General features: G+C 31.6%; 2 protein-coding genes and 1 long non-coding RNA gene across 3 annotated transcripts; 2 read left to right on the forward strand and 1 right to left on the reverse strand.

Moving 5' to 3' along the window:
• The first annotated feature begins 344 nt into the window (after positions 1-344).
• LOC133295542 (non-specific lipid transfer protein GPI-anchored 31) lies at positions 345-2,355 on the forward strand. Its single transcript, XM_061494383.1, has 3 exons — positions 345-786; positions 1,340-1,366; positions 1,967-2,355. Exons 1-3 carry the CDS (start codon positions 441-443, stop codon positions 2,155-2,157), a joined length of 564 nt encoding a protein of 187 aa, XP_061350367.1. The 5' UTR covers positions 345-440; the 3' UTR covers positions 2,158-2,355.
• A 7,544-nt stretch (positions 2,356-9,899) lies between these two features.
• LOC133295532 (chaperone protein dnaJ 20, chloroplastic-like) lies at positions 9,900-10,418 on the forward strand. The gene has a single exon (XM_061494375.1). The coding sequence runs from the start codon at positions 9,915-9,917 to the stop codon at positions 10,416-10,418; it is 504 nt and encodes a 167-aa protein (XP_061350359.1). The 5' UTR covers positions 9,900-9,914.
• Positions 10,419-10,992: 574 nt separating this feature from the next.
• LOC133295535 (uncharacterized) lies at positions 10,993-12,587 on the reverse strand. Its single transcript, XR_009749356.1, has 3 exons — positions 12,459-12,587; positions 11,453-11,528; positions 10,993-11,112 (listed from the first exon to the last, which is right to left on the reverse strand). It is a non-coding gene; the product is annotated as an uncharacterized LOC133295535 (long non-coding RNA).
• Positions 12,588-22,389: the final 9,802 nt, after the last annotated feature.

Raw genomic sequence — 22,389 nt, forward strand, 5'->3', positions numbered from 1 at the left:
ATAAACTCATTTAATTGAAATTATAATTTATCACAAATTCAAAAAAGATCCAAATTAATCTCTCAAAAATTTTGAATTTCTTAAGAACTAGACGAATAATTTTTTTTTTAAGAAACTAAAATGAAAATTATATTTTTTTTGTTAAGAACCCAAAATGAAATTTACTCAAAAAAAATAAAAAAATACATCACTTGCACTCACTCTCTCTCCATGATAACTCTATTGCAAAGTTGGCAGTTGCAATCTTTTGCCTACCACAAAAAAATAAATAAATAAATCACCACATTTATTTCCAAATAAAAATCCATCATTTCCAGTTTTCCACACCACGTTACCACACACACCCCTTTATTTAACTCCCTCACAACACATTCCAACGTTCACACATATTCCCCTTCAGTTCTTCATTTCTCTGAATTCTCTCTTCTCTTTCTGCTGAAATGGCATCAAAGTTCTCACTCATTCTCTGTGTTCTGGCCATCTGGGCCGTTGTTGATCTTGCTCACTGTGCTTCAACCCATAATTCCCCAGCACCATCAGTGGATTGTTCAAACCTGGTCTTAACCATGGCTGATTGCTTGTCCTTTGTTACCAATGGTAGCACCACAACCAAACCAGAAGGTACATGCTGTTCTGGCTTGAAGTCTGTGCTTAAAACTGCTCCAGCGTGTCTCTGTGAAGCTTTCAAAAGCAGTGCTCAGTTTGGTGTGATCTTGAATGTCACCAAGGCTACCTCTCTTCCGGCTGCTTGCAAAGTCTCTGCTCCTTCTGCTACTAATTGTGGATGTGAGTTGATTCTCCTTATTCCCCCATTTGGGTTTACTCAGTTTTCTTCTTTGCCTTTACCTTTTTAATTTTTTCTGGGGTGAGTATTTGTTTCTGGGGTGGAGCATTTTCTGATAAAGTTTCGTGCTTTGGACGCTTCTGTTGAATAAAGTTTTCATTTTTATGCATGTATGAGATGAATCAGGATTATCTCAACATGATGTCATTAACTAACATGAGACTCTTTGTATTAAGAAAGATAAATAATAAAAAAAAGGAACAATATTAGGATTAATTATTATTTAATAAAAAAAATCTGTTAATTTTGCTTGTGTCTTTTATATATATATATATATAACATCACTCTCTAATAAGTAACATGCATGACAAAATTATGGTCCTATATGACATACCCTTTTGAGTTTTGTGTGTGTGTATTTGATTTTGAATATTGTACGCATTGATCTTGATTTCTACCCATCACTGGAAAAAAAATCAATTCCGGATGGGTTTGCTTTGGAATTTTCTTCCTTTTTGAATTCTTGTCAGTTAATGTGGGTCTGTTGTTTTGCAGTGTCTGAAACGCCTGCTGCAGCTCCTGGTATGTTTATCACTTGTCCACTTTTCCTTCCATGCCATTTAAAAATCTTGAGATGTAGTTTTGTATTTAATTTTGAGTAAAGCCCCACTTGGACCCTAACACAAAATCGGTCGCCCTGAAATTCAATAAAGATCCAATTTAATTTTTAAAAAAGATTTTTTTTATAAAGAATGAAAGTGAGGATAGTGTTTGGGACCCAAAATGGCTTTACTCTTTAATTTTTTTTTCTTCCAAATTATTAAGGGAATTTTGTTTTTGTTTGGTCCCTTAAAGCTTGAATAAATACGAATTTAAAAACCATATCTGATTTTGTGGTCTTGTTTCTTCTTTTGCTGGATTCTGGATAATTTAAAATTAAACATTATTATGTTATATATAGTTGTGGTCCTTACAGCCTAAGAAGTTTATTAACTTTATATGCTCTATGCCTGTTTATTTACCCAACACCACCATTGAGTTTACTAATAAATGCAGATAATTAAAATTCTGGTAATTATATTACTGGTTTAAAGAATTGTGAGTAATTTAAACAGGGTTATGGGCATGTCTAATAGCTACATTATTGGTGTTTCTAATTGAATTATTATTGATTCTTTCTAGTTGGTGTCCTCTCTCCACAATCTTCTCCAACATCTTCTGCTGCAGCACCTGGTGTGGATGAAGCTGTAAATGGGTTACCTCGAGCACCAGCACCAGCACCATCTGTAGGGAACACAGCATCTGCACTATTCCAAATTCCAGCTTGGTCCTTGCTTGTGTGCCTATTGGTAGCTACATTCTCAGGCTTTTGAGATGAGTTTCATTCCAGTTTGTTTGAGAGTAGAGAGATGACTATTTTGATGTTTTCTTTGAGTTTTACCGTTCGATGTCTTCTCATTCTATGAGTGACTTACAAGTAGATAATATTCATTCTGGTGTACTCTCTTTTTCTTATATGTAAGTTTTATATATATATAACTTGAGTAGCGATATAATAATAATAATAATTATTATTGGTCCTTTGTGACAAGTTAATGTGCATAATTCACAAGGGAGGGAGGGACATGTTATGGTGTTGTAGCACTCCCACATGATGGGTCCTAGTTCAATAACTGATTTAAATTCAAGGGTGTTTTCAATATAAAGATTTTAAAAGATTTTCTTAAAATCATTGACTACGTTTTGATGCCAAATTATGTAGCCAACTTGGTTGGAATATATATTTCAATCAACTTCGCTACTTCATGTAGCGAACTTGGTGTCTACTAAAATTGTGACACATCAGTAAACAGAGTTTGTTACAGTGCTCAGCGAACTTGTCCACGTGGCATGTTGGGAAATAACATTATTCGCGTGACATTTAGGTAAAAAATTTAATGAACAGTGACATTCTGAATGTCACTGCTCCAAATTATGACTACCCAATCTAACTGTTCAGTTTCCATGTTTGCAGAAAGGCATGGTTGCATTGATCTGCTTTCTACTTTTCGGCGCGTGCCGTGCAAGAAATCTTTTTTACAAAGCTTTAACAAAAGAACGCTGCTTATTAATATTCCACAATGCATGTCTGTGTCATCTTGGTCCAACCAAGCACAGCATCAGCAAATTTTAAATCATGAAGAGCATCAGGATATGTTCTATTCTTTCATTTCCTCACAGTTCGAATTTTGAGAATTGCAATTTTTGAGGAGAGTAAAGAGGTATAAACTTAAAATTGAATTAGTTGGGTCTTCAAGATTTGACTTGTTCAAATAATAGTGAGTTTCAATTTTGAGAATTGCAATTTTTTGAAGAAAGTAAAGAGGCATAAATGTAAAATTGAATTAGTTGGGTCCATTAAAATTTTGGATATCTATTGATATAAAAAAATAAAAAATCATATCTATAATCCTTTTGGGCAACTCCAAATATTATTACATATACAATTGGGCCTAGGTGTCTTCCACACCTATGTCAAAAAATTTTGGCCAAAAACCATTAACATACTAGAACCCAAAAAGGGCTTTTTTACTTAAAAAGCAATTTTAAGCAGTTCAATGGCCATCAGGCTTTTACTTAATTAGGATCTTAACATTGCACTATTGAAGACGTGTATTTTTTTGGTACGTCATATTTTGCACTTTGTATACTCAATACTTGGTCTATCTTTGATTAAATTATAATCTGCTTTTGCTGCATATCAGATTACCCCAGCCTTGGCATTTTCAAACAGAAATCAAATCGTTCCAAAAAAAATATCTATGTATCTATAGTAGCACGGTCTATTCAGATACTAGAGTCTCACAGTAATTCTAATAAACTAAGTAAAGACCACATAAGTTGATGGATCCATAAGATAAATATTTTAGAATTTTGAGTTGACAGGTGTTGTCCAATACACTTAGAGCACCAAGAAAATTTTCAAAAGTTTGCCATGGAATAGAGACAATCCTTATTTCTGCAATAGCATGACATCATGACAAATGTAGCAAGCAATAAGTTGCAAAGAGTTAAAGCTTTGATATTTTCCAATTGCAGTAACTCCATTTTGTTTTTTTTATAATAAATATGTGCAGGGACTTACTCTCCACTTGTTTGTTTGTTGGTTTAATCTAGTTTATGTTCCACCCTTAGTGTCCGCAATTTTAACACTTTCTTTAATAAATGGTATCTGAGAATAGCATTTCATTCCAACTAGAACTGCACATCACGATTTCTTAAATAGACGTGGGTTGTTACACAAATAGGCTAAGCCTTGTCATGCAGTTTGAATTTGTAATACACGATAAGAAATACAAAACTAAATAACTAAAGGATAGTAACAAAAGCAAATATAGTAGGAAACTAAATTAACAAATAAGCTATTGGGTTCCAAAATTTCAAGAAAACAATTGTAACTGAATTAGTGTCTGTTTATTACTTCTTTCTTTTTTTCAATATGACTTGCTAGCAGATGCTTTCTTTTCATCCTTTTTTTAATTGTTCGGTTTAGGTGAACCGCGAATGTACATCCAATGGGTGTTAATTGTATACAGATATCTATGAGAGAGATTCTGTACAAGTGTATGGATTACTGTGCATTTGTATATACGGGATGACAAAGACGTGATGTGAGTGCGTAGTACTGTTAGAAGTAAAAGTAGATTCAAAATGGGGTCCTCCTTTATTTATAGTGATTACTTCCTGGATTTGGGCCTTGAACATCTCCAAGTTATTAGCTCCTTAACCTCATTGTTGGGATCAATGAATCTTATCCCTTGATCCTTTAGTAATTTGGCTATTAAGATAAACCTCTCAATCTTTTATTAAATAGATTATTGATATATGAATATGGTCCATAACAATTACAAATAATATTTTAAATGGGAGAAATTCTTATGTCTTTTTTTCGTCTACTAGGTCTAGGATATAGGTCCATCAAAATGATGATAGACATCTAAATTAATGGAAAAACTATTCTCGTACTTATATGAGATAATAAGTTTTTTCTCCTACACACTATTCGATAACTGTATCACCTTTTTCTTTTCTTTTCTTTTTATTTTTTCATATGGTGGAACCCACAAGTTTATCTCTATGACATGAGATAACTTATTTCCTTTAACATAAAATTAATAAAACCCATACATTAAAGGCAAAATTAATTCGTATGTCACGTACTCACGGGAATTTGTTAATCTCCTGTCATCCATTTCAAAAAATGTGCCTAACATTTTTTTATTTTACAAAATCTAGTGGAGTCTGTTATCAAAAAAAAAAAAAAAGAATCTAGTGGAGTCCATTTTGTCTTCTCTCTGCTGGTGATCTTCTGCCGCTAAAGAAATCCAAACCCCATAATTAAAATCACCAAATAGTGATTATCTTTTACGGAGGAGGAAATCTTCTCTCATTCGGCTGTGAATAGAAAAGTAGGCAGTTATGCTCGTGTGCAAAAAGAAGTTTCTTTAAACAGAGTTTTTTTTCTTAATGTAAATCAAGAAGTAATTAGTTTTGAACTATAGTGAATTAAAATTGTAACATATTTTGAACATAATTAAATGTAAATAGAATCTTACATATATATTTATTTTACAAAATTCTATCTATATTTTGATAAGACGAATTAACAGGCTTGAGGTAGTCGTTTTGTTTCTCTTGTTCAGAAATGAAAGTACTTTATTGAGGGAAGCATCTCACTAAATATGTAAGTACTTTTTCAGATTTTATTTGAAATTTATTTTCGAGCATAGATTATTCTGCAAACTAGAGTTACTAGACTTGTGGGATTTAACAATTTGAACAACTTATGACTTACTCGTGATGCTCAATGACCAAAAAAATGGCTTAAGATTTAACTAGCTGCAAGCATTTTCTATTTTTCTGTACTACAACACGTGATACTTGAACCTTACCACGTGTACAAAGTGCTTTACAGCAGAGATCATGGGTAGCATAGATAGTTCTTTAACATAAGCCTAAAATTTAGGTAATATAAGTAATCATTTATTTGAAATTAAAATATTAAAGGTTTAGATTTACTCAGAGAAGATATGATTTTTGGTATTTTAATAGGTTGTCGTGTTTGTTTCAATATTCTTATAAATTTTAAAAGATTAAGATTTTCTGCTTAAAAAAAAAATAAAAAAAAATTAAGATTTTTCACTTCTCCCTATTTATAATTATTGATGAGATAAGTTATACAATATATCGTAAATGCATAAGAGAATTAACCAAATTTATTAATTTTAATCCCCTTCAAAAAATCACTTAATTAATTGGATATATATATATATATATATATATATATATATATATATATATATATATATATATAGTTATGGGTTCGTTTTTTTCGCAGTTACTGCAGATAAATTTCTGCAGTAAGCCGAATATGATATCATTTTGAGGCAAAAATCATGATATTTTTATAATTTTAATTTATTTCAGTGTTATTATAGTCTTTGTAATTATAATTTTTTAATATTTCAATTCCACGTAACATGCTAACATTCCAACAAGAAAATTTTTCTGTATATATATCTGTTGATAAGCCTTCACTTTTTTTTTTTTTTTTTTTTTTTTTTTTTTTTTTTTTATGTAAATATAAGCCTTCACTTTTAACATGGTAACGTTCCAACAAGATGCTGTGTTTGATGAACAGAAATTTTGGATGGTTGTGCTTACAAGATTGGCGCATCTGTCCTAACTTGCAATCGTTCGACCGGCGTTTTCCTCCTCTGGCATGTTTTTCTTCACAAATTTCCTAAAGACAGCTTATAATAGTTGCATTAGTTGATGCTGATTTCTACAAGAAAAATACAACTCCTAAAGACACAACCGCTAGATACCCTTATTCTCTGCAGAACCATGTCAACGTAAAATCTAAAGCATTGATGTGTTCCTAATCCAGATGAAGCCAGCTAGTCTAAATTGTCTGTTTCGCTGCATTTTCTAACAAATGTCTGCAGATCCTCACTTAATTCTTATATCTAGCATAAGGACATCTTCAATGTCTTTTATTATAACACTGTTTTGCCTTAATTACCTTGAAGGATTTTAGCTGTCTTGCTTATTATTTGATGTACCTTTAACATGAACTCCAAGGCAAGGAACTTTGTATTTTTGTTGTGCTGAAAAGTGAGAGGTTTTAAAGCAGCATTAACTTTCCAGTGATAAGAAAAAAAAAATTGGTAAGAATTTCTTAGAATAAAAACATCATAAAGATTGAAACTTGCATGATAGATAAAACACACGTATCAATTTCTTTTAGTCAGGGATTTGCGCATCTGGTTGAACTATAGCGAATATTTTGGTTATAGCGAATATTTTGGTTTAATCGTTAGAATCTTTTTCTTTATAAACTATTTCCAAAATGACACTCTTCCGGCAATGGGAGCGAGCATAATAACTAATAGGGTTTAACCAAATATATATAGGTTAGACACGGAACCTTTATAATCCTAAGTAAGAATGTATGTATTTATTAGGTTCACTCATCACGGAATTTAGCCAGATACTAATGCCTACATTGCAGTATCCAATTAGGTCCACTACCAATAAATATCAAAAGCTCGTCTCGTCTCGTCGTGATCACAATAAGCTCATCTTATTAATTAAATTAGAATACACATTAACCCATTCATTTTAAAATGCAAAAACTAATTAATTAATATTATTCACGTGTAAGAATCTTTTTTTTTTTTTTAAAAACACACCAAATAATTTTTCAACAAAACAAATTTAAATGAATATGTTTCTCTGCATTTTCCTCATTCCGGGTCTTGCTAGTTTGCGACATAAAATTTTGAACGAGACAGCACACACTTTACCTATATATATATATATATATATATATATATATATATATATATATATATATATATATTTATATACATCTTTAACTATATCTTTGTCCATGGAAACCTTCAACTATACTTCATGAAACTAGTTACATTTGATTCCAATAGTTTCTTTTTAGAAAAATATTGTTATACATTATTTATCTTTGATTCGTACTATTCAGCAGGAAAAAGTAACAGAAAATGGCAACACAGAAACAATGATAATATGAAATGCTTGTATTATGGTGGGGGTGGGATTTCAGTGACAGGCAACATTTTCCATGGTATTAACATCACCTTTTTATATTAAAAATTTGCGCACGAATTAATTTTCATATATAAGATCTCTATGCACATGTGAAAATGTTTGTGTCAGAATTAGGCCAATCATTCTTGAGGAATTGTAGTAGTGTAAAGTGATACCCTGATATGTATTATAAATGTTGAAAAAAACAAGTGTCGTTTAAACGAAGTATGACATGTCATATTTTATATAAATCTGAAAAATTATTATTTTTTCCTATAAAAAAGTAATTTTTTAGAATTACAGAGAGTATGACCAATCATACTCTGTGTAAGTCACTAAAAGAATACAACTTATATCCTTCTAAATGACACACACTAAACTCATAAATGTTTGGATTGCTTTATCATAAACTTTTTTTAAATACAACTTATTTATTTCTGAAATTGCATTGACCGCCGGCAGGGTCAAAAGGTGAATTTTGTTGAAATAAAAGCAACTTTTCCAATAAGTATTTTCAAAACAAAACGGCTTTCTTTACTTCCTCATTTTGTTGTGTCTTTGTGAGGTTGGAAAAATGATTTTGGATTCTTATATATGGAAAAAATTATATCATTTAAAAGAACATAAGTTATGTCTTTTTAGATGATTTACATAAAGTATAACCGGTCATACTCTGTGTAAGTCACTAAAAGCACACAACTTGTGTCCTTTTAAATGACACACACGAAACTCCTTATATATTTGATAAGTGGACCTTTTTTTTTGAGAATACTAGGAAAGTGGTAGATGAGATTCACAAATGACCAAATGTGGTATGGAATAGAGAAAATTTGTCAAGGAAAAAAATTTTGATGGAGAAGTTTTTGAAGTGTAAAAATGAAGGAAAATATCAACTTAGGAATACCATTCTGACGATGGTATTTTGATTTTCCCAGCAAACTCAAACTTGTAACAATTTTTTCAGAAAAATCAATTTCCCATCATTTCTCCAATAATTGTATTTCTGTATTTTCCTGAGGATAAGATATTGTAACAATCAAGTAGTGTTACTACCAATGTTATTATCAATCAATTTCACCGTTTGATCGATTATGTTGATCCAACGGTTATACTTATTTCTATCTTTGTATGGTTATGGTTCCTCCTTTTTAATACTTTATATTTATTTGCACCTTTGTATGATTATGATTTCTCATATTTAATGCTTTCACTTTAAATATGGGCAATCATAACCATACAAAGATGAAAATAAATATAACCGTTGGATCAATATAATCGATGTAACGGTGAAATTGATTGGTAATAACATTGATAATAATACTTGTTGGTTGTTACACTATTCTTTTCCATTTTTTCTCATAATTTTTTTTCTCTCTACCAAACACCCCAATTTCAATTTGTCCGTGAAGGAAGGAAGTGGTTGTTTCCTAGGAAAATACCTGTTCGACTAATTTGTGTCAATATTGTCTTTTTTTTTTCCGCCGGCTGGACTAAATACATTGATGTATCAGTCAAACATGCATGTTTGCTATTGCTTTTACACTTCACTGTTTGTTCATATTCCACGCATGAATCACATGCACTACCTATCATCTATTTAATTGGCTGGCCCAAAAATGTCTTATTCACATATTATCAAATAATTAAATGATTCGTGAATTATTTTTAATGCACTGTAGGCTAAAAAATATAAAGTAAAAAGAGAGGGTAACTAGCCGGTCTATAACCCTTCTTTAAATATCTTAATATAACGAATAAATGCATATGCATGCATCCTACAGTAATATTAATAATAATAAAATCTCGATATATACGATGAAGACAACGCGTAGTTTGAATAATTCAACACGTAAAACTTGAAATCTAAAGTAATTAACATAAAATAATAGTTATTATAACGAATTCAAAAGAAACATCTAGGCTCCTTCTTAGCACATCAACACATATAAATATAATTGAACCACATCTATTTTCCACATTCATTCTCATAGATCAAAGATAGTTACAACTAATTAGAGCATTAATGGCTGTTTTATCCTTAAGTTCAAGCCTAAGCATTTCCAAGCCATTTCAATGCGTTCCACTCTCAACTAAACAGCAAAGAACTTCACATATGCAGTTTTCTGTTTCATGCAGAGCCACAAAGACCACACATGGAAACTTCTACAAGATGTTGTCTCTGAGTCCCGGAAGTGCCACAATGGATGAGATAAAGAGAGCTTATAGATCAATGGCTCTTCAGTACCATCCAGATGTGTGCCATGATCCTTCTATGAAAGAGGAGTCAACGAGGATGTTTGTTCAGTTGAATGCAGCTTATAAGACTTTGACCAATCCTATGCTTCGAGCAAAGTATGACTCTGAATTGGGGTTGAGAAACAAAATGTGTGTTAGTGAAGAGATATGGAGAAATAGGTGGCAGGAGCAAGTGGTTGAGTTGAAGAAAAGGTCTTGTAGACGTATGGGACAGAAAGGGGGATCATGGGGCACCAGAATGAGGACACAAAGCATGAAACACAGGAACTAATTTTCTTGTTCTACTTGTGAGTTTGTTGCTATTTTTCATGTAATATTGTTGAATTGGTCTAGTTTTAGGTATTGATTATTCTTTCATGGACATTTAACTGTAATTATTCTGTCAAATATGATCCCATTTATTTTAAGAGTAGATAAAATGATGGTGAAATAGCACTGCAAGTGATTATTGTATTTGACATATATAAGACAAACTAAACAACCGAAACATTGTGTAATGAGATTGTAAGGCCTATATACTCTGAAGTAGCTTTTCCCCACAACAGTTTTAAGCATTGGAAGTTTGGAACTAGAATTAGAATGCCATAAAAGAAAGAAATTTCAAAGGGGAATGGGGGATAGATAGATATCATTAAATTGTCATTGAACATCACCATCAGAACCAAGTCACTTGAGCAGATTACTACCTACCCCATACTCTAATTTTATTGTATTGAGGACCACCAGGTCCACAACCATATGAAGCTGTTAACAAGTGCAAAGGCAAAGGCAAATTTTCTGTCTTTTTGACTCTGGCTCTGCATCTCCTTTGCTGTCATTTAAGGTAACTCTGAAGTGCTTTTAACAAGCAGTCCAGAATTCTGCCCTTTTCACCTTTGAAATGCTCTCAAGGACTGCCACCGGAGAAATGTGCCCCATCACTGTCACCCTCTTAGACTCTACATCTATACTGAACGATGTAACTCCTGATATTATAGGTTTCAAAACGTTAGAACCTTTACTCCAAAAAATAAATAAAAGTTAGAACCTCAAGTATAATTTGAAGTCATTTAGCTTAATCCCAAATCTTACTTAAATGCAGAATAAATGCTGCTACTAAAAAAAAAGTAAATGGGCCATTCTTCTTCATTATATGTTGACATCCATCCACTGTTTTTAGAGCATATATTCATGTATATATATTTTATTTCAGATTGCCAAAATGTATAATGTTGTCAAATTAATAAATGACTTCTGTAAGTGTTTTTCTTTTTTCTATCTTAACCCTGTGAATCTGAAGGGTATATAACTAGTATTGATGAATACCTTCCATCTTAGACAAAAGTTTTTTCACTTTTCCAGCACATCCCTGACAATGAATAGCAACCCGCATCACAACCACCTGCATTTAAAACCCCTCAAATTAAATTCGTGGTAATAACATTTCAAATATGATAGAGTAAAAGTGAAGTGTATAACATTTTCTTATCCCTTTTGAAATCTAGTTTTCACAATTTTTGTATCACATGCAATCTTAAAGACATATGGAATATGAGATTCCATTATTCCAAGACAATTCAAAATATGCTATGTGACCATATGACTCTATGACACGTACCTTCCTTGGGGGAAAACTAGAAAGGAGAAAAAAATGAAAATTCATGTAGAAGGGACAAAACCAAACGGCATGGTCTCTAATAATGCCATTTGTATTGCCTAATAAAACGCCCATTTGCATAAAAAGGACATAATCATTCTGTTTTGTCTATGGAATATGCACGTGAAAAATCTTGAAACCTCTGCAAATGACAAAAATGAGAGGAGGACAAATAATAGAGATCATTTGTTTCCTTGCAGGATCCACCTGTGACACCACTGGTGGTATAGTCCTAGCCATTGTTCTTCATCTAACAAATAATCAATTAAAGGGAAAATGGAATAGTCTCTGGAGATTTTTGTTGACCCTATAGCAATTGCAGTAGAAAAAACCAATAATACCAACATTTATGACTAATCAGTCTAGAATCCAAACTCCATTTCCATTTCATAGCTTCTTCATGTTTATGGTCCTTCTTTTCATTTTGACATATAAATTTGATTTCTTTCTTGATAATCAGATAAATGTAGCCGAGACACAGAAAGAAGTTACTGTGTCATTAACATATAAATTGAAAATTATGAACCACTACTACAGAAGAATTACTCTATTTCCATTATAACTTGTGTTGTGAAAACAGAAAAGAAAAAAGAGATCAATTTATGAAACTCCACAAAATAACATTTGCATGATTGCAACTCACATAGTGCAGGAGAATATGTAAGCTTAACAAACCTGAAAGACATTATCTGTTGGTGTTTTCTGAAGTTCCCTTGATTCATTCACTTGATCTTGATCCTGCCCTCTATTCTTAATCTTTGGAACTACATTGAACTTAGGAAACTCAACAAATTTGGAGTACTTAGCATAGTTGATCAACCTGGTATCATCAAGAAAAACACTTGTATCAAGCCTCCTAGGAACAATAACAGATCGAGGATCACGGGTACTCATGCACACTGCTGTTGATGCTTGAGAGTGGCAAATGAAACCCCTTCTCATTTTCCTGTTACTGGTTTTCATGCTCATCATAGGTTACTTACTACACAGAAAAATAAGTCTTTTGAGTTAGGGGAATATTAGTGGTGAACAGAAAGTGCAAGCTAAGAAGGAAGTAAAAGAGGGTATGATGTGAAAATATGTAAGTGTTGCAATGCTAATGCAGGTTTTTCTGAGTGGGAGAGAATTGGAGAAAGTGACAATAGAATGGGAGATAAATGAATGCTGTTATATTAGCTAACAATGGGTTACTGCTGTTGTAGAAATGTTTTTTTGTCATTTTATGTATTGTGCATATACCCATGACGTGATTAAAAAGCTTCTAAAATCTTGTCCTTTTCAGTGGTTAATGCTGAGAAATTGACACCAACCTTCTTTTGCTATGAATAAAAAAGGACACCATAGAGAAGCAGGTCTATCCATTAGGGTGAAAATTGGACAAAAACATAATGAATATGGGCTTTTATTTTTATGTTTAATTTAATTATAAAAAATATTTTTCCTTTCACTGAATTCAAAAATCGGTTTTCAAAAAAATATATGGAATATTAAGTTAATCTTTTAAAAATGATAGATACCAATAAACACATATATTAGGGATTGTTAGAATATATGAATAATATTTTATAATATTTTGATTTATATCTTATAGAATAATTTATAGTATCTTTTATAATTGGTTTATATATATTTATATATTTCATGATTTATTTTTCATATTGAATTTAATTAAGATTTGGTGTTTAGTATTAATATAAATAGAGATTGGTCTAATGTAATTTATTTTATATTATATAACATCAAATTAATATCAATTTCATATATTATTTAATCTTATTCTCTGCTTTCTTTCTTCATTACCTTACTCTAAAACCAGTAGGGGCATCTTAGAAAAGTAAGTGGATCTATTAGGATGAAAATAAAATAAAAACAGAACGAAGGCTTTCATTTTTATGTTTATTTTATCAAAAACATAATTTTTATTTTTCCTATGACTAATTACTCTCAAATTAGTTCCTCAAAAGATATAGGGGGCATCAAGTGTCTAATCCAAATACTTATGCATTATTTTGGTTCCTCAATGTATAAAATTAATATTAATATAATTTCTATTAATATTTATTTTCACCACTGGGTCAAATAATAAATCATGATAAATGAATTAATATCACATCTCAACTCAAAACTTTAAATTATAAGTTTAAGGGTCTAATTCACACTTATACAATTTTCACTTTGTTTATTTTTTTACTGACATGTATAAGACTTCACTACTATTTATACTTGAATATTTTTAACAAAGAAGGTGACTCATATATCTTTTGAAGACTTTATTTCAGGGAAATATATAACTGAACCAAATCAAAATATTAGGAAGTTAATTTCATTTACTAAGCAGTTTCTCGAGCTTAATTTGAGTTATTTAAGAGATGAACTTAAGGACTGACGTGGGGGAGATTAAAACCCAAAAAAAATTAAAAAATTAAAAAATACTTCATCTTCTAATCAGCTCATATTTTTCTCTTAGCTAGCTAGGTAGTAGTCATGTAAAACAAATACAAGCAAGAACCTGATTGTATCAACCACACAGATAGGGTAATAAACCTCAAAGAACTAAAGCACCCGTTATTACTGAGCAAAAAGTTATAGCATTAACCAAGAGTGTGAGAAAATTGAAAATGTGGTTGGGTGACAATGAATGGTCAAAGAATCAGTTGAGGTAGCGGTTAAAATCAATGGTGAGGAGACACAGAAACGTTGAGTCACAAAGGTTGAGCCTCTCACAACATTGCTGGTAACAGCTAATGCTCTTGACATGTTTAGTACGTACACATGAATCACTCACATGAATTGACCTACCTTATTACTTGCTGGAACTTTGGAAGTTTGTAATCAAACTTTTAGGTATCATGTTTTTTATTTATTAACCAAATGATGATAGTTCAGTTAGCGCATGGAAGTTAAGCAAGTGGTGATGAGAGTATGTATTCAAACCTCTCCAATATCATTATTGAGAGGAGTTTAAGGCCTTAATCTTGGACCTGAACAGGATTGTCTCTCGTGAAATATACACGTGGTTTAAAAAAAAATTATTTATTCTTATTTGCTTGTAACATTGTACCAAACATGTGCACAAGCGTGTAACTGATCATAAAAGATTAAATTCATTTCATCTTTACTCTAAATTTTTCTAGCAATATTAGGCAGAGAAAGGAAGCAGGACAACAATATTATCTATTAAAGAACCAGATCTGACTAATTATACAATGCAAAAAATAAATATATCACCGGTTTAATTCTTTTGGTAAACTATTTACTTATCTAATGCAAGCAAAACATATATGAGGAGTGTGGGCATTTAAGTAGTGTATTACCTCCATGTGCGATTTGTACAAAAGTTAACGCAATGCAATACGCGCATCCTGACAATGCGTGTTCAAGTTGTGCACATCCCGTATGCGCATCTTGCCAAGCGCAACACGTGACAGACACATTTTACTTTTTATACAAATCACGCATGGGGTGATGTGTGACTTAAACACACATTGCTCATGCACGTTTCACTCATATCAAATTAATAAATAATTTGTAAAAAAATTTAAACCGATGATATGTTTCGTTTTTTGCATTAATAGGGTCAAAAGTCCCATATCTCTCTAGCACGTATTGCATTTTGATCTGACATGAATTAACATTAACATGTAGCATTCCAAAATATGATTGTGCAGTAATCAAATGAAGAGTCTTAACAAAGTGTCCAAGTATCAAGTCCAAACAGAAACTTCTCTTCTCTCCTTGTTTAGATAAATGTTCAAGAAAAAATGACACTGTGCATTATAAAGCTGTATATGAAATTAAACATAACGGTTAAAGAACATAAGTGAGACAGGTATGGCCCATCAAAACCGTACCAAATGCTGAGTGTATAAACAGTGCCAATACATTAGGCCTTCAATTCCTTCCATTCCTCTGTCCCATCTACTTTTCAGCACAAATAAATACTAGGACCAGTGGAATCAGTCAATCCTTTGAAAAGTTCTTCCGAAACCGTAGCAGTAACTTACAAATTCCACCACTTCAGAGAAAGTACAATGCTAAAATTAAATGTAGGACCACAAAAGCTTCAAGTGAGATTATAGCTAATCTGGTTTAAATTATTTTGACAATCTTTAATAATGAATTCAACCAAAAAAATTTAAGTTATTAAGTTTAGGTTATTAAATAATTTTATATTATATCTTTAACATGCTTCTTTATACAATAATTCATTAGACTTGAAGGATAAATAATGCATAGGCCATCTACCTATCTATGCTAAAAATTTCACAATATTTAATTTTTTTTAATAGAATATAATAGAATACAATAATTCATTTGACACAATGTTAAACAATCATTTCACCTAAAGTAATAGCCTCAATGATTTTATATTAATTTTGTCTAATATATTCCCTCAAACAAGAGCCATTTAGGTTTAAAACATAAATATTGCACAGGCTCATTTTTCTGATTCTATTTTGTGTTGATTTAATTCCACTAAAAAGTATGTAGGGCAATGAGAATTAAATTTATACTCCGTAATCACCTTGGCTTTGATATCATGATAAACAAGCATCTAACCTAATAACTGAAGCTAGCAAGTGACAGGCCATCAATTATATTTATATTATATTTATGTAAGATAGTTTGATCAAGAACATCTTCAACTATTACTTTTACTTTATGAGAGAAAATAATAACAAAGGAACTTTAGATTAATCATTGATGATACTTAGGTAAATTTACACATTTTACACACTTCTATGCAAACTATTAAATAATATATGCTCCAATTATAACTTTTTTCGAATAACTCAGTGCATATAATACATAATTAATACAAGTATCTTTTTTTCTTAGATTTAAACACATCTCCGAAAGAGATCATATTTTCTAAGGGTACATTTGGTCAATAAGATAGGATAAAGATGGATAGAATAAGAGGATTTGAATAATAATAAGAAAGGATAAGAGTTTCATAAGCTCATATCATATGTTGTGTTTGATATGCATTAGATAAGTAATTCGATGTGATTATGTTATCCTATCTTGTAATGGAAAGGAACTAAATAATATAATGATATGATATAAATAGATAAAATTATTCTTTATAGCATGATTTCATATAATTTTTTAATTTTTTTTTAAAATTTTTCTTTTGACTTATTTATAAATTATTTCCTATTTTAACTTTTTGGAAACAATATAAAGTCATAATTTTAAATAAAATATATTAAAATAAATTACAAAAAATTTCATAATAAAAAATTATATCTTTATCAAATAAAATTTTAAAAATAAGTTTTAAATTGATTGTCAACTTTAGCGTATGCAACATAATTTGAATAAAGTTAGAGATTTGTTATTTGGTGAAAGGTAAAGAATTTTTTTCAAAAGAACTTGCATCATAGTGGTAGTGGCGGGTGGTGATGGTGTTAGCTAGTCAATGGCAATAATGGTGGTGGTTGATGGCGATGGTACGACTGACTTAATTTTGAAAGAAAATTTTGTTGTCCTATTCTATTGAATTCCAACACAAGTTACCTTACTATAAGGCTACAATACGAATAGGGCCAAATGAATTAAACCTATCAAATGTTGTTAATTCACCTAATATTGACTAAATATAATAATTTATTTTATTATACCTTTGTTATCCTGTCCATCAAACTAGTTACACAAGAAGTTTTTGGGCAAACGAACTTGTGTTTACTATTATAATTGTTGCGATCATGACAAGTATACCGGTTGTACAAGTAATAAAGTGAATGAGTAAAGTATCATTCCCACGAGGATTGATGTATCAAGCAATAATTTATCTACACTATCATAGTTGGATCAGTCTTAAGGGTTTTTTAGAATAATGATTCAAATCATAAAACTGAATTTTAAACTAACAATAACAATAATCAAGAACCAAAAATCAAGAACGATTTGAAATCAAATAATGCAAGCGTAGCTAGGGTGTTGATTTCCCTAACATCTTCTGTAACACCTTAAAAAAAAAAAAAACAATAATATCTTTGAAAAAATGAAATCTTTGAAAAAATGGCATCTTTGACCAAAGTAATCATGAAACTTAAGATTTTTATTGAAGTAATGATTAGATTCCTTATATTTTTATAAAAATAATAATTAGATTCTTTAGATTTTTATTTTAAAAAGTCTATATAAAGCCTTTCTCCCCCCCCCCTCCCACCCCTACCCCTACCCCCACCCCCACCCCAAAGTCAATCACATTTAGAAAGGAAGAGAGAGAGAGAGAAAAGGAGAGAAAGAAAAAGAAAAAGAAAGAAGGAGAAAGAAAGAGAAATGTAATATTGGGAGAGAACCTCATTCTCCTAATTTCACTTTTCTTCATCTATTGATAAAGTTGGTATTTCTGAAGTTATTTCTGTAAAAGCTGTGAAGATGTCATTACTCTAGCGAACTATTTTCTTAAGGATTTCTTTAATTCTTTTATTTTTGTTTCTATCTTTGATTTTTTGTTCTATCTTGTTTTTATATTCTAAAACTTTGATTTTGTGGAGTTAATAGATTTATTCATATTAGTTATAAGAATGATTTTTAATCAAGACTATAAAACAAAAGAATTCCTTTTGTACCAAACAAATATTACTTGAATATGTAACCTTTAACTGAATGATTATGATCTGAACTAACCCACAAAGGTTTGGGATCAGACGGTTATAGGGTAAATGACACCTTATCTGGATTGAGCTATGCTAAACAGAACCTTTCACATACAAAAACCCACAAATATTTGAGTCCCATAAAGGTTTGAACTTTAGTAGTTTCAGGTAAAGACTACACGTTCTTTTCTATATTTGTATGCAGAAAACCACAAAGGTGTGGGCTTAAGTAGTTTTAATTAAAAGTTACATACCATTTTCTATGTTTATTATTCTAGTTATTATTTTCTTATAAACATGCTTTGAAAGAATGACATTTTTCCTTTTATCTTACGTGTGTTTATATTTATGCTAACATTTCCATAAAGTAAGCATACCAATACAGTTATCTTTGGAGTAGGATGAAGCACCATGATTAAAGACTTTGAGGACCATACGAAGTTTAGAGTGATTTTGTTTACCCGTGGAGTGAATTTAGTTTTCTACCTGATAGAGTAGAAACATTTTCTTTTAGTTTAAACGATGATGTAATCTAGTCTATTCCAAATGTACCAGTGAACTTGACTTATTGTTTAATGTATAATTAAATTTTAAGGGTTTTTCTTTTTTTATCCGCTGCCTTAGAATCTCATATTCTATTTTATAATTCTTGTTCTATTATTTAAAATAAGATTTATGAAGTCCATGCTTTTTAGCCAAATAACTCTAAGCTTTCATGCTTTTGACTAGATATAAGAGTAATTTTAGTCCTTTAAAACATGATAAACTATGAGTTTATCAAAGCATTCCCATATTAAGAATATTGGTGTCCCCAATAATGGACTAATTTAAGAACATGGAAAATTCAAAAGTATGGATCATGTGCTCAATGAATCATCAATAAGAGAACCAAACAGTGACTCAATCCATTAGTGATTAGACTTAACATTTAAACCAAAACTCTAAGAGCAAGCATCCAATCAAGCAGTTTCCAAAGGTAAGCAAGTTATAGAACCACACCAAGAGATCAATCAACTAAGCATAGAGAGCTGAATCTATACACAGCCCCACTGAAATTATCAATTCACTCATCACTCAAACCTTCATTGAATCAATACTACTACCATAGGCTTGATCATATTCTCACTCTCTACAACAAAATAATCTGCACAGAAGATCAAGAGGTCTTTACATAGGACGTAATGAGGCCTGACTAAGGGGAGAATAAAAAAAGAGATATGCTGCTAAAGAATGGGAACCTAGAAGGATCATGACATAAGTGCAAACACATTTTAACATATAATTCTTTTCTCCCTTTCCTCCTTTTTCAACATACTTTATTTTTTCATATTTTTCTTTTCAACCCCAAAACTTTTTTTTTCATTTTTTTCTATTTTTTATTTGCACATAATTAAAGGGGCTACACAAAATATAATAATTTTTTCAGTTACCATTTTTCACCTTTGTTTTTGGTCAAATCTTATAACCTCTATTTTTTCCCACCACTAAGTATCGCAAGATATAACACTCTTGCTTACACCCTACCATGATAATTCTACAATTCAATCTTATCTAAGGTAAAGATGTGTGTGGAGTGGCTAATTACAACAATAGGTTATTCAGAAAGAAACAAACTTAAGTTCAACGGGCTAAACAAAATATAACATAATCAGTGACTTTTTGACTAAGTAGCTAAAATAAGAAAAAAAATGCCTATGCTAATGGAGATTATTGATAAATGTTTTTTATTGGATGTCAAAAGTTAAATATTTATCAATAATCGCCATCATCTAGACTTTAGTCAAGAGGCATTGTATATTTAACCCTTGAACTTAAAAATATATGAAATAATTTTTTATTATTAGGATTAATATTTCTTATATTGTATGAAATAATCTTATCTATCACACACATAAACATAAAAATGTATAAGATCCATTTTTTTTCTCTTTTTTCTTCACATGGGCCCCATACCCTTTTATATGTGTGTATGAGATAATTTTATCTCTTTCAACATAAGAAATATTAATCCCTTATTAAAATCTCTTAAGACAATAACACATTAAAAACGTGTGACGTAGTCTAGATTATGTAAGCACGTTTACGAGGAGATGCCAAGCTTTTTGACCCTTTTGCCCTCATTAATTAATTAATAACCAATTTTCCCCTTACGCAGAACTATCCACCAACCTGCCCCTCTTTAATCGATTAACATGAAGATTTAATCGATTAAACGGTCAAAATACAAGAAAAGGTTGACCCGAAATTTAATCGATTAAAAACTATCTTAATTGAGACCAATACAGGTTAACCTGTATAGGTTTAATCGATTAAAAATTGTAGTCGATTAAACCAGTACAGGTTAATCGATTAAAACATTGCTTTTGGCCCCCAATTCTGTTTTCCACAGATTTTTTTTCACTTAATTGAGACTCTACACTCATGAACTAAGATAGTGTGACTTGGGGAACATAATTTGTGACACAAAAAAGCAACATGCACGTTCAATTCCTAAAACGACGCCGTATTGTATGAAAACGTTGGTTTAGGCGTACCAAAACATGATTTAACCATTTTACGAACCGATTAGTGATTGTTCTGAGTTATTATGGACGATCCTGACCTGTTAGATTAATTATTTGGCCCGTGTGATCAATGTAGCACAAAAGTTCCATTTACGGCAATTGCAAAAACATTGAAAACGACATAATTTCACCCTTCCTTACATCAAGTAATGAACATCGAAAACAACATAAATCCATAAACGGGCCAGTAACTTCATTACACAAAATAAAGGAAATACACGAAATAAAGGAAAATCATGACATAAATCCATAAAAACGAAATACATGACATAAATCCATAAAAGCATGAACTAAAAACTAAACCCTAAATCTAATCCTCGTCCTCGTCGGACTCCGTCTCCTCGTCCTCCTCATCTGACACATGAGCCCCCTCCCCTGCTGCCTCCCCAACCTCCTGTTCGCGTGCAAGCTCCAGATGAGCAAGCCTATCTTCCACACCCTTGAACCTTCCCTGTATGTGTCTAAACCTTTCATTGCCTTTCTGGAAGTGACTCTTCCTCCATTTTTTTTGTTTTAGCGCCATCTTTCTTATCTTCTTCAGTGTGGCATGTATGCCATTCATGACATCACGCGATGAAAAACCACCCTCAGGCTCAGCTATATCCTGCAACTCAGCGTCATCATCATCGTCCTCCACCTCGGGCTCAACCTGGTGTGCATCTGGGGCAACATCAGGAACCTCAACCTCAACCGTACCTGAGAACTGTCACACACCCGCCCTGTTCTTGGAGATCTTGCATTGCTCCAGTAGACGCTTTTCGAACTTGGCATTATAGCTTGTGGGCCTCTTCAGCTGCTCAGTGTCCATGGGAACACCAAAGTGAACCAATATCCTCTGTACCAGACAGGCGAATGGAAGTGCACCCTTATGTTTGACCTTAAATATCATCCAACAGATATAGTGCCTCCAGTTCACCATAACACCATGTTGGATATGTTAGTATATGGATGTCCTAGAGACAATCTTTTGATTAGATTAGGACGTAAGTGGACCTTTGTATTGTCGCAAATAAATAAAAGCATTCTTTATCGTGTTTTCATATTTTGTCTCGATATTACTGTTAATATTATATATGAGTAACTGGATAAACCCCTTGGAATAAAATAGGTATCTCTTGAGTATCTGTGATGAGATCACGATCATGAGGATTCAAGGATACTGGATGTTTATTCCTAATTTTATGTTCCTAGTCTAGAGACACTGAGAATGGGGATCAGTAATCTCGGGTAAGACTAGCACGACTTATCTACTTGTATTCGGATGCAAGGTAAAGACCTCATGAGCTACAGATATGGAGATGTCTTAGCTAAAGTCGTGGGTGGACCTATAAGGGTATAGCTCGCACTGAACAGACCCACAAAGAGACTCTATGAGGAAATCTCACAGAGAGTATCATTAGAGTAGTCTCTTTATATTTGGGTATGTCTTTC

This window comes from Gastrolobium bilobum, unplaced genomic scaffold (assembly GCF_033153095.1).
Source record: "Gastrolobium bilobum isolate Gb01-03AN ecotype WA unplaced genomic scaffold, APGP_CSIRO_Gbil_v1 utg7694, whole genome shotgun sequence".
Lineage (NCBI taxonomy): Eukaryota > Viridiplantae > Streptophyta > Magnoliopsida > Fabales > Fabaceae > Gastrolobium > Gastrolobium bilobum.